Source organism: Saccopteryx bilineata, chromosome 1, assembly GCF_036850765.1.
Source record: "Saccopteryx bilineata isolate mSacBil1 chromosome 1, mSacBil1_pri_phased_curated, whole genome shotgun sequence".
Lineage (NCBI taxonomy): Eukaryota > Metazoa > Chordata > Mammalia > Chiroptera > Emballonuridae > Saccopteryx > Saccopteryx bilineata.
In genome coordinates, this window is record NC_089490.1 from 311981866 (window position 1) to 311995129 (window position 13264).

The 13264-nt window shown below is 36.4% G+C and overlaps 1 protein-coding gene across 2 annotated transcripts in view; it reads right to left on the bottom strand.

Annotated features, from left to right (window-relative positions):
- CUL5 (cullin 5) overlaps window positions 1-13264 on the bottom strand; it is a 92820-nt gene that overhangs the window by 19802 nt on the left and 59754 nt on the right. For both annotated transcript variants that reach the window (XM_066247475.1, XM_066247464.1), the window contains exons 9-11: window positions 12799-12929; window positions 12439-12546; window positions 9095-9159 (exon numbers count right to left, since the gene is read on the bottom strand). In XM_066247475.1, the coding sequence (XP_066103572.1) occupies window positions 9095-9159; window positions 12439-12546; window positions 12799-12929 (304 nt within the window). The remainder of the gene's footprint in view (window positions 1-9094; window positions 9160-12438; window positions 12547-12798; window positions 12930-13264) is intronic.

Sequence of the window (13264 nt, forward strand, 5' to 3'; positions counted from 1 at the left end):
AGAAAACAAGGCCATGCGTTGTATTGGAAATATGTATGTGTATCTTTTAGTTTGTCCACTGAGAAGGCCAAGAAACAGTGACACCCAAATGTGAATATACCAAGCACCAGATGTTGTCCACTAAATACCACCATTCACTGAAAGGACTAGAGCTCTGTGAAAAAATAGCTCATGCCAAGGCTGGGAAAGAGAAAGTACAAAATGAACCTGGAAATCCTCATGTACCAAAAAAGGAAGAGTTTACTGTTAAAAATTAGGACTCCAAATCAGCCCCCAATAGTGAAATCTAGGATATGATTAAACAGAAAACCATGAGTTCATATTGATATGATAAATCAATATATAAATTGGAAATATAATGAGCAATAGAATCTTTACATAGTTCTAAGGTACCAGTCACAAAATAATTACAAAGAGAAAAAGAATAACTTTCTAGTGGAAAAGTCTGACAGACAGCAACTTAATCAAACTAAACATGACCTAAATCAAAATCATGGCATAAATCAAAATCATGCACCCTCAGATAAGATGCAATGACAGGAACAGTTTCGCTTCTGCCAAAGATACAAACCTGAATCTAATTACAGGAAAACATCAAATTAACTCAAACTAAAGGACACTAGAAAATAACTGGCCTGTAATCTTCAAATGTCATGAGAGTCAAAGAAAATTTAAGAGATAATTCTACACTAAAGAGGACCAACAAAATATGACTAGATGCAACACACGATTCTGTGCTAGATTTTCCTATTAAAAAATACATTATAGCCTGATCTGTTGTGGTGCAATGCATAAAGCGTTGACCTGGAATGCTGAGGTCACCAGTTCAAAACCCCGGGCTTGCCCAGTCAAGGCATAGATGAGAAGCAACTACTATGAGATAGTGTTTCCCATTCCCTGACGCTTCTAAAATCAACAAATAAATCTTTAAAAATAGTCAATAAATGAAATTTAAAAGGATTTGAGAAATAGATGATAGTATGCATCAAAGTCAATTTCCTGACTTTGGTAGTTGTATTATGATTGTATTTATAGAAAATGATAAACAACTTACTCTCAAATGGTTCTAGAGAAAAAGTTTTTTGTTTTTGTTTGTTCGTTTGTTTTACAGAGACAGAGAGAGTCAGAGAGAGGGATAGACAGAGTCAGACAGACAGGAACGGAGAGATGAGAAGCATCAATCATTAGTTTTTCGTTGCGTGTTGCAACACTTTAATTGTTCATTGATTGCTTTCTCATATATGCCTTGACTGCAGGCCTTCAGCAGACCGAGTGATCCCTTGCTTGAGCCAGCGACCTTGGGCTCAAGCTGGTGAGCTTTTTGCTCAAACCAGTTGAGTCCACGCTCAAGCTGGAGACCTCAGGGTCTCGAATCTGGGTCTTCCGCATCCCAGTCTGATGCTCTATCCACTGCGCCACCGCCCGGTGAGGCTAGAGAAAAAGTTTTAATGTATTTTTAAAGAGAAAATAAAGAATAGTACTTACAACTTTATGTACATAAATTTGACAAATTAGAAAAAAATGAACAAATTCCTTGAAAACTACAACTTATCAAAATCAAAACTAGATGAAATAAAAAATCTGAAGAGCCTAGTAGCTATTAAAGAAATTGAACATATAATCAAAATCTGCCCATAAAAATACTCCAGGCCCAGATGGGTTTTATTTTATTTTATTTTTTTTTCTTTTTTTTTAAATAAATTTTTATTAATGGTAATGGGATGACATTAATAAATCAGGGTACATATATTCAAAGAAAACATGTCTAGGTTATTTTGTCATCAAATTATGTTGCAAACCCCTCGCCCAAAGTCAGATTGTCCTCCGTCACCCTCCATCTAGTTCTCTGTGCCCCTCCCCCTCCCCCTAACTCTCTCCCTCCCTCCCTCCCATGTCCTCCCTCCCCCCCCACCCTTGGTAACCACCACACTCTTGTCCATGTCTCTTAGTCTCATTTTTATGTTCCACCAATGTATGGAATCATGTAGTTCTTGTTTTTTTCTGATTTACTTATTTCACTCCTTATAATGTTATCAAGATCCCACCATTTTGCTGTAAATGATCTGATGTCATCATTTCTTATGGCTGAGTAGTATTCCATAGTGTATATGTGCCACATCTTCTTTATCCAGTCTTCTATTGAAGGGCTTTTTGGTTGTTTCCATGTCTTGGCCACTGTGAACAGTGCTGCAATGAACATGGGGCTACATGTGTCTTCACGTAACAATGTTTCTGAGGTTTTGGGGTATATACCCAGTAGAGGGATTGCTGGGTCATAAGGTAGTTCTATTTGCAGTTTTTTGAGGAACCACCATACTTTCCTCCATAATGGTTGTACTACTTTACAGTCCCACCAACAGTGAATGAGGGTTCCTTTTTCTCCACAGCCTCTCCAACATTTGCTATTACCCGTCTTGTTGATAATAGCTAATCTAACAGGAGTGAGGTGGTATCTCATTGTAGTTTTGATTTGCATTTCTCTAATAACTAATGAAGCTGAGCATCTTTTCATATATCTGTTGGCCATTTGTATCTCTTCCTGGGAGAAGTGTCTGTTCATGTCCTCTTCCCATTTTTTTATTGGATTGTTTGTTTGTTTGTTGTTGAGTTTTATGAGTTCTTTGTAAATTTTGGAAATTAGGCCCTTATCTGAGCTGTCGTTTGAAAATATCAGTTCCCATATAGTTGGCTGTCTGTTTATTTTGATATCAGTTTCTCTTGCTGAGCAAAAACTTTTAATTCTGATGTAGTCCCATTCATTTATCTTTGCCTTCACTTCTCTTGCCATTGGAGTCAAGTTCATAAAATGTTCTTTAAAACCCAGGTCCATGATTTTAGTACCTATGTCTTCTTCTATGTACTTTATTGTTTCAGGTCTTATATTTAGGTCTTTGATCCATTTTGAATTAATTTTAGTACACGGGGACAGGCTGTAGTCGAGTTTCATTCTTTTGCATGTGGCTTTCCAGTTTTCCCAACACCATTTGTTGAAGAGGCTTTCTTTTCTCCATTGTGTGTTGTTGGCCTCTTTATCAAAGATTATTTGACCATATATATGTGGTTTTATTTCTGGGCTTTCTATTCTGTTCCATTGGTCTGAGTGTCTATTTTTTTGCCAATACCATGCTGTTTTGATTATTGTGGCCCTATAATATAGTTTAAAGTCAGGTATTGTAATGCCCCCAGCTTCATTCTTTTTCCTTAGGATTGTTTTGGCTATTCGGGGTTTTTAATAGTTCCATATAAATCTGATGATTTTTTGTTCCATTTCTTTAAAAAATCTCATAGGGATTTTGATGGGAATTGCATTAAATTTGTATATTGCTTTGGGTAATATGGCCATCTTGATTATATTTATTCTTCCTATCCAAGAACAAGGAATATTTTTCCATCTCATTGTATCTTTTTCGATTTCCCTTAACAATGCTTTGTAATTTTCATTATATAGGTCCTTTACGTTCTTTGTTATGTTTATTCCTAGGTATTTTATTTTTTTTTGTTGCAATCGTGAAGGGGATTATTTTTTTGAGTTCGTTTTCTAATATTTCATTGTTGGCATATAGAAAGGCTATGGACTTTTGTATGTTAATTTTGTATCCTGCAACCTTACTGTATTGGTTTATTGTTTCTAATAATCTTTTTGTGGAGTCCTTCGGGTTTTCGATGTATAGGATCATATCATCAGCAAAAAGTGATAGCTTTACTTCTTCTTTTCCGATATGGATGCCTTTTATTTCTTTGTCTTGTCTGATTGCTCTGGCCAGAACTTCTAGCACCACGTTGAATAAGAGTGGAGAGAGTGGACAACCCTGTCTTGTTCCTGATTTAAGGTAGAAAGTCCTCAGTTTTATGCCGTTTAATAGGATGTTGGCTGATGGTTTATCATATATGGCCTTTATCATGTTGAGATATTTTCCTTCTATACCCATTTTGTTGAGAGTCTTAAACATAAAATTGTGTTGTATTTTATCAAAAGCCTTTTCTGCATCTATTGATAAGATCATGTGGTTTTTGTTCTTTGTTTTGTTGATATGGTGTATTACGTTAACCGTTTTGCGTATGTTGAACCATCCTTGAGATCCAGATGGGTTTTAATTATGAACTCTATCAAACATTTAAGGAAGAAGTTATACCAATATACAAAAGAGGAAATAACTCCCAACCCATTTTTTGAAGTCAGCATAATCCTGATACCAGAAAATGACAAAAAAAATTTACAGAAATGAAAATCTGTACTTGGCACAAAACCAGAAAAGAAGATAAATCCTTCGTGAACATAGACAAGAAATAATCTAAGAAAACATTAGTGAATTTTTACAACATTTTGTGAATCTATACTTATCTAAAACTCAAAAAGAAAAACAACTATGAACTGAATTTAGGAATACATAAAAATACATCATGACTAAGTAGAGTTTATTCCAGGAATTCAAACTTGTTAAATGTGTTTTTCTTTAAACTATTGTATTTTATCACGTCAAAAGAATAAGGAAGATTAATCTTATGATTATCTCAACATAGAAAAAGGCATTTAGTGAAAGTTAACACCCATTATAAAAACTTTTAGTTAAATTAGGAGTAAAAAGTGATCCATTCAAGGGTATCTGTGAAAAATCCTCATTTAACTTTGTACTCAATGATGAAATATGATATTAAAGGAATTCCCCTTGAGCTTGCCCAAAACGGCAAGGATGACTATTCTTATACTTTCATTCAACATTATATTTATGATCCTAGCCAGCGCATTAAGACAAGGAAAATAAGTGCTATAAATATCAGAAAGGAAGGAGTAATACTGTCTTTATTCACAGATTATTTTGACTGTTACACTGAAACTCTTAAGAAATCTATAAAACAATTATTATAACTTTAACATGGTAACAAAATATAAGATAAATTACAAAAATTAATCATATTTCCATATACTTTCAAATACTAGATTATCAAAGGCACTCATGGAAAGAACCAAAATTACCTCAAGACTGACTACAAAACTATAATAATCATGACAATGTGGTAATGGCCTAAGGATACACAAATAAATCAGTGGAATAGAATAGAGAGCCCAGAAAATAAATATATATTTAAGTCACTTGATTTTTGACAAAGGGCACCAAAAGCAATGTAGTAGGGAATGGAAAGTATGTATTTCTAACAAATGGTAATGAAACCACTTGCTATTCATATGGAAAAGAAATAAAGAAATTTAACCTCTAATGTACACTATACACAAACATTAATTTAAGATGAATCTTAGATATAATGTGAAAACAAAAATTAGAAAGTTCCAAGAAGAAAACATTATCTCCATGACCTAAGGGTAGATGACAGAGGTAGACAAAGGTCTGCTAAAAAAAACACAAAGAGCAAAAACCATGAAAGAAAACCATATATCTTATAAAGGATCTGTATACAGAATATATAAGAACTCTTACAGTTCACTAAAAATAAAAAATAAAAATAAATTTAAAAAAGTAAATTTGCTTAAAAAATTTTTTTTCCAAAGAGAGAGAGAGAGGATAAAGGGGGAAAGGTGAGAGAGAAAAAGAGAACTGGAGAGAGGAAGGGAGGGAGGGTAAAGGAGAGGAGGGAGAGAGAAAGAAGAAGAGAGGGAGAGACACATCAATAGTTGTTCCACTGCTTGATCTGTGGTGGCGCAGTGACCTGGAATGCTGAGATCTCCAATTAGAAACCTGGGTTTGCCTAATCAAGGCACATGCAATAAGCAACCAATGAACAACTAAAGTGAAGAAACTATGAGTTGGTACTTCTTGTGCCCCATCCCTCCTCTCTCTGTGAAAATCAATAAATAATCTAAAAAAAAAAAAAAAAACCAACCATAAACCTTGTTTTCCACTTAAACTGCTTTTCATATGTGTCCTGATTTGGAATCGAACCCATAACCTTAGTGTGCCAGGAGGACCTCTACCCACTGAGTAACCCAGCCAGGGTTGAATGCTTTATAAAGGAAAATATAATGCCCCAAAATACATGAAAAAGGACTCAACATCAACAGTCATGGGGAAATTTGAATTAAAGCTATGAGATATCACTACTAATATCCAACATGATTAAAATTAAAATGACAATACTAAAGGACTGGAGAGGGAAGATTAATTGGTACTCTCACACTTTGCTGGTGGAAATGTAAAACAGTACAAATCAACACTATGCTGAACTGAAAGAAGCTTTACAAGAAAAAGTATGTGTTGTTTAATTACATTCATACAAAGTGCTAGATCAGTCAAAGCTAACCTATGTTAAAATGATCAGAACAATAGTTGTCCCTAGAAGGGGTGGAGGTGGACTGACTGAGAATGGGCATGAGGCAACTCAAGGATGATGAAGATATTGTATACCTTAAAAGCAGTGTAGCCCTGGCCGGTTGGCTCAGCAGTAGAGCGTCGGCCTAGCATGCAGAGGACCCGGGTTCGATTGCCGGCCAGGGCACACAGGAGAAGCGCCCATTTGCCTCTCCACCCCTCCGCCGCGCTTTCCTCTCTGTCTCTCTCTTCCCCTCCCACAGCCAAAGCTCCATTGGAGCAAAGATGGCCCGGGCGCTGGGGATGGCTCTGTGGCCTCTGCCTCAGGCGCTAGAGTGGCTCTGGTTGCAACATGGCGACGCCCAGGATGGGCAGAGCATCGCCCCCTGGTGGGCGCGCCGGGTGGATCCCGGTCGGGCGCATGCGGGAGTCTGTCTGACTGTCTCTCCCTGTTTCCAGCTTCAGAAAAATGAAAAAAAAAAAAAAAAAAAAAAAAAAAAAAAAAGCAGTGTAGGCATTTGTCAAATCTCATAAATTGTACATTTAAGATTTAATATGCGGCCTGACTAGGCAGTGGCGCAGTGGATAGAGCGTCGGACTGGGATGCGGAGGACCCAGGTTCAAGACCCTGAGGTCACCAGCTTGAGCGCGGGCTCATCTGGTTTGAGCAAAGCTCACCAGCTTGGACCCAAGGTTACTGGCTTGAGCAAGGGGTTGCTTGGTCTGCTGTAGCCCCACGGTCAAGGCACATATGAGAAAGCAATCAATGAACAACTAAGGTGTCGCAACGAAAAACTAATGATTGATGCTTCTCATCTCTCTCCGTTCTTTTTGTCCCTATCTATCCCTCTCTCTGACTCTCTGTCTCTGTAAAAAAAAAAAAGAAAAAAAAAAGAAAAAAGATTTAATATGCATATGTAGGTAAATTTTACTTAAAAAATAAACACTCAATTCAACTTATGACTGCATGCTGAAGTGTTGAGGGAGTAAACATTATTGATGCTTGAAACTTCTTCTGAAATGTATTTAAAAAGTTGACTAATAAATAAATGCACAGAGAGATACATATTTAATAAAGCAGCAGAGTGACTATGATAAGTTTGAAAATTTTTTTCATTTCTTATTGATTTGAGAAAGAGAGAGAGAGAGAGAGAGAGAAACATAGATCTGCTCCTGTATGTGACCGGATCAGAGATTGAACTGGCAATCTCTGAGCATCAGAATGATACTAACCAATTGAGCTATCCAACCAGGGCTGAAATATTTTTTTTAAATGCTGAGGCAGGGGAGAATGTGGAAGACTTTTATGTATTACCATGAAGATATCTCCAAAATATAGTGTTATATGTTTCATATATTTCACAATTTATAGAAAACACAAAAGATGCCTTCTAAACAATGTCAGTTACTATAATACTCAGGTATCTAAGATTGTAACATCATTCAAATAAATTACATAACTAAAAAAAACCCCTAAAATTGTTAAAATAAAATTTAAAACTCTGAACTTTTCTTAAAAAATGCTATTTTAAAAATATTTTAGGACCTGGCCAGATGGCTCAGTGGTAGAGCATCAGGCCAGCATATGGAAGTTCCAGGTTCGATTCCCGATCAGGGCACACAGAGACGCCCATCTGCTTCTCCACCCTTCCCCCTCTCCTTTCTCTCTCTCTCTTCCCTTCTACAGCCAAGGCTCTATTAGAGCAAAGTTGGCCCCTGGTGCTGAGGATGGCTCCATGGCCTCTGCCTCAGGCACTAGAATGGCTCTGGTTGCAACAGAGCATTGCCCCCTAGTAGGCTTGCCAGGTGGATCCTGGTTGGGCATATGTGGGAGTCTGTCGCTCTGCCTCCCTGCTTCTCACTTCAGAAAAATACAAAAATAAATTTTTTTGGTGTTAAGTATAAAATTTGTTTAAAATAGCAATTTCCAGCTAGAAATTATATCAAAATATTTCTAACTGTTAGTTCTACTTAGCACTACTCTCAAGAATCTTTAAATAGCTCAGATTTAGTACTATTTCATTAAATTTTGATTTTCAGGTTTTATATAATAGTACTTAGCACAAGTAAATTCATCCTACCAATTACAGATCAATTTTTAAAAATGGTAAATAAATATTTACTTTAAAACTGATTCCCATTTTTTTATCCTTATGCTGAATTGAATTTTATGCTTTTATGGGTAATAAAAGAACTTTAGTGACTAATAAGGAAGGCAAAGCAATCAAGTAGAGTTTCTAAAAGAAAAAGAACAAAACATTTTCCAGGTGGGTACTGGAAATATTGGGGTAACACTTTGCAAACTATATGACTGTCTAACCACTATGCTCTACATCTAAAACTAATATAAAATAATATTAAATGTAAACTATAATTGAAAAATAAAATTAAAAAGCTAAAACAAAGAACAGAAAATTTTTTCTACTTAAAAATAAAGTTTAACTTTTTTGATCATAAAAGGAGGTAACAATACAAAATTAAAAGTTGTGATAGACCTGGCAGGGTAGTGCAGTAGCGCTTTAACCCAATATGCCAAGGTTGCAGGTTCGATCCTTGGTCAGGACACATACAAGAATCAACCAGTGAATATATAAATAAGTGGAAAAACAGATTGATGTTTCTCTTTTTCCTCCCTCCCTAAAATCAATCAATAAAAAAATTTTTGAAATTGAGACAGTTTTTAATAATCAAAGGTTGCAAAAATCATAAAAGAAAACACAACAAAAAACACAACTAATTCAATTAGAAAAATAAGGCACTTTGCATACCCAATAACCGTATGACACTCTAAAAAATTTAAGAATTTTAAACATGATTTTTAAAAAACTTACCCTTTCTGCTTCAAAGGTAATTCAAGTTTAAATATGGTAGCATCATTAACAACTGCTTTATATGCCTGCAAATAATAATTTAAAATAAAATATAAACATTCTTTTTGATTTATATAAATTGTTACAATTCCAAAAAAACCCATATAAAATATAAATTAGTTTTTATTTTTAATGATGTATCCAGCCTTACAGGATTTTTCAAGTCAATGACTTCAGCATACTTTTTGTCATTTTGGGATTACTATTCCTCCCAAGTGCCTATGGTCAACCATACCATTTTCTCTTGTTCATAGCTTATCCTGGAAATCGTTTTCATACTATCTCTTTTCTTTTCACACTTCCAATATTCTTTTCTCCATGTACACTGTTGGCTGATAAGGTAACTTCCTAGTTCACTGAGAAAACTAATAACCAAAATATCCTCTTATTACTCTGGCATCACCAATTTTTTTCCTTGTCCATTGTTTCTACAGCCTCAGCACACATATTGCTATTCTTTAAATCTTAAAAATTCTCTCTATGGCTTTGTCTACCTTCAGTTACTGCCCCATTTCTCTCTTTAAGCTAAACTCCTGGAGGAACAATCTAAATCCTTTCCTACAATTTCTCTACTGCCATTCTTATCGGAAACCATTCTAATCAGGCTTTCTATACCATGACTCCACTCATTCATTCAGTCAAAATCACAATCTTCTTGTTGCTGAAGACAACGCTTAATCTAATCTCTATTGTATCTGACCTGTCAGAACCACTTTAAAACAGCAAATCATGCCCTCTTCCTGAAAGTGCTTTTCCACTTGTTCTCTAGCACACCACACACTCCTGACCATTCCACTCCTTCTCCTCTGCCCTCATGAAAGATGGTTCTTCATCTTTCTGATAACTAAATTTAGACTGCACCAAGCCAGTCCTTAGATCTCTTTTCTACCCTCACTCATTACAGTGGCAATCATAGTCAATGTCAGTGCTTTAAATATCATCTATATGCTGAAGGTATCAAATTTAAACTCCAGAGTTGACACTCCAATCACTTCCAAGTTCATGTATATAAAATAGAGTTCCTAATCTCTCTGCAACCATCTCTCCCAAACATGATTCTTCCAATGTCTTCCCCCATTGCAGCAAGTATATGCTTCTAATTGATCAGATCAAGAATCTGAGTATCATCCTGAAACTACCTCTATCACATTCCACATCTGATTCATTCCCAAATCATGTATAGTCTATTTTCATAATGAAATCAGAATTCAACCTCTTTTGACTACCTCTACCCCAGTGGTCCCCAACCCCTGGGCCATGGACCGGTACCAGTCCGTGGGCCATTTGTTACCAGTCTGCAGAGAAAGAATAAATAACTTACATTATTTCCGTTTTATTTATATTTAAGTCTGAACGATGTTTTATTTTTAAAAAGTGACCGGATTCCCTCTGTTACATCCGTCTAAGACTCACTCTTGACTCTTGTCTCAGTCACGTGATACATTTATCTGTTCCACCCTAAAGGCTGGTCTGTGAAAATATTTTCTGACATTAAACCGGTCCGTGGCCCAAAAAGGTTGGGAACCACTGCTCTACTCACAATTGTTCTGGACCAATTTTCCACCATTACTTAACTGAATTACTTAAACAGGTTCTTAACTGATAATGTTGCTTCTTCTCTTACCCCTTTCAATTTATTCTTTACATAGCAGCCAGGTTATCCTGTTAAAATGTAAGTCAGGGCCCTGGCTGGTTGGCTCAGCGGTAGAGCGTCGGCCTGGCGTGCGGGGGACCCGGGTTCAATTCCCGGCCAGGGCACATAGGAGAAGTGCCCATTTGCTTCTCCATCCCCACCCCCTCCTTCCTCTCTGTCTCTCTCTTCCCCTCCCGCAGCCAAGGCTCCATTGGAGCAAAGATAGCCCGGGCGCTGGGGATGGCTCCTTGGCCTCTGCCCCAGGCGCTAGAGTGGCGACCGCTAGAGTGGCTCTGGTCGCGGCAGAGCGACGCCCCGGAGGGGCAGAGCATCGCCCCCTGGTGGGCAGAGCGTAGCCCCTGGTGGGCGTGCCGGGTGGATCCCGGTCGGGCACATGCGGGAGTCTGTCTGACTGTCTCTCCCTGTTCCAGCTTCAGAAAAATGCAAAAAAAAAGAAAAAAAAATGTAAGTCAGGTCCTGTCACTCTGTTCAAAAGCTTTCAATGACTTTCTGAACCTTATTCAGAGTAAAATCATGGTTCACAGAGCTTACATGACCTGGCTTCCTGTTAACCTCTTTGACTTTATTTTCTACTATTCTCCCCATTTCTCAATCTACTCTGGCCAAAATGACCTCCTCCTTCTATGTTCCTGGAACATGACTGCTATATTCCTGCCTTAGAGCCTTTGCATTTTTCTGCCTCCTCCGGTAGGAACACTCTTCCCTCAGATAGCCACATGGTTTATTCTTAATCACCCTCAATCTTGACTCAAATGTCACCTCAAAGATGTCTTTGCAGGCCATTTAATTAATATTTCAAACCATCTTGTTATTTCCACTCTCCCTTAACCCCTTTCCTACTCCATCCATCTATCTGTAACCCTATCTACCTTAAAATGTAAAAATCACATGAGAACAAACGCCTACTAGAGGACGCTGATATATTTTTAGAGTCATAGAAGAAAAACCTAACTTGGGAAGTCAAGAAAAGTAGGTGAAAGGCGGTAGGGGTACAACAAAAAAAATAACCCAATGGTAATTTCCAGTAACAGATTTATGATGTTTAAAAAGATACAACTCTAAGGACAATACTATGTTTCATTATCATTTTCCCCTACTAGTGAGGATAGGAGAAGAGGGTATGAGAATCAAGGATAAATGTGATATAACTCTCATAGGGACCCTATGAAAGGATGGATGAATCGACTCTACTTGGGACAGAATGTGGGGGAAGCTCCAGATGTACACTTTGAGCTGGGTCATAAAGGAGGTTGAATAAAAATTCAATAATCAATATTAAAATAAAAACATTCTTAGAAAAATGAAGAGTGACTTTCTGACTAAATTCTAGTTCATAAGGACACCCAATTCTTACAAAAACAGAACAAATCATATATATTAAATATGGTTGCCCTTGACTCATGAGAAATCAGAGTTCCTAGGTTTTTAGTTTGTAATTTAATAGTATAATGATGCAAGTTTCTCATTGTTTCTCATTACAGATAAATGTTTTGGTAAACTACAGGTAAGTATAAAATGTGTATCCTTTCGGTTTTCCATAAACAGATTCATAAAATTGTTCTGTGCTTTGCTTTTAGAAGTAAACAGTATCTTTCCAAATGTAAACACAAAGTAAATGATGACAGTAGTGTTAATATACAGGAATATATACCTTATCTCTTGCAGTAAGAAATCGTGGATCATCTTGAAAAGCTTCTTTGACGAGTTTACTAAATCTATTAAATAGTGTAAGTAACTGCTCAACATATTTCTCAGAGTCCTAAAAATAAAATGTTTTATATTCAACTGAGTTTTTAAAAAGAAAAGAATACAAAAAAAGAAAATATAAACATAATTTTAATAAAACACGAAAGCCTTAAGATTTGGGAAATTTTCTGAAAATTTTTCTTCTTAAAATTAAAAGTTGTTCCAACATCACTGCTTTGCCACCAATTATTCTTTTAAATACCCAAATCTCCATTTAAAAAATAAACTTGATATTTATCTATCATTGCCATTAAGGAAAACTTACAGTAGTAATAGTTTCAGCAGCTGCTACCATATCTGCCAGTCCAGCACTAATGATATGTTCCTCCAAGTCTTTCAACATTGGCTCTATCCCATTAGGAACTTTGTCCATTAATGAAAACATTAAGTGTAATTCTGAAAGGATAAAACACACTCATGTAATCATTTCAAACATCAGAATAAATGTTCTCTTTGATATGTATAATGGCTCTAGAATGCCTGTGATAGTTAGAATTCAGAGAAATATTAGTTTGATGTTGACAGTATTTTGCAGGTACAGTTAGTTCAGGAGTTGTTATATTTAGTACTATAACTTCCTGATCCACTTATCAGTCTCATAAAAATTACTTTTAAAAGAAATTCTAGGTCCTGGCCAGTTGGTTCAGTGGTAGAGCGTCAGCCCAGCATGTGAATGTCCCAGGTTAGATTACCGGTCAGGGCATACAGGAGAAGTGATCATCTCCTTCTCT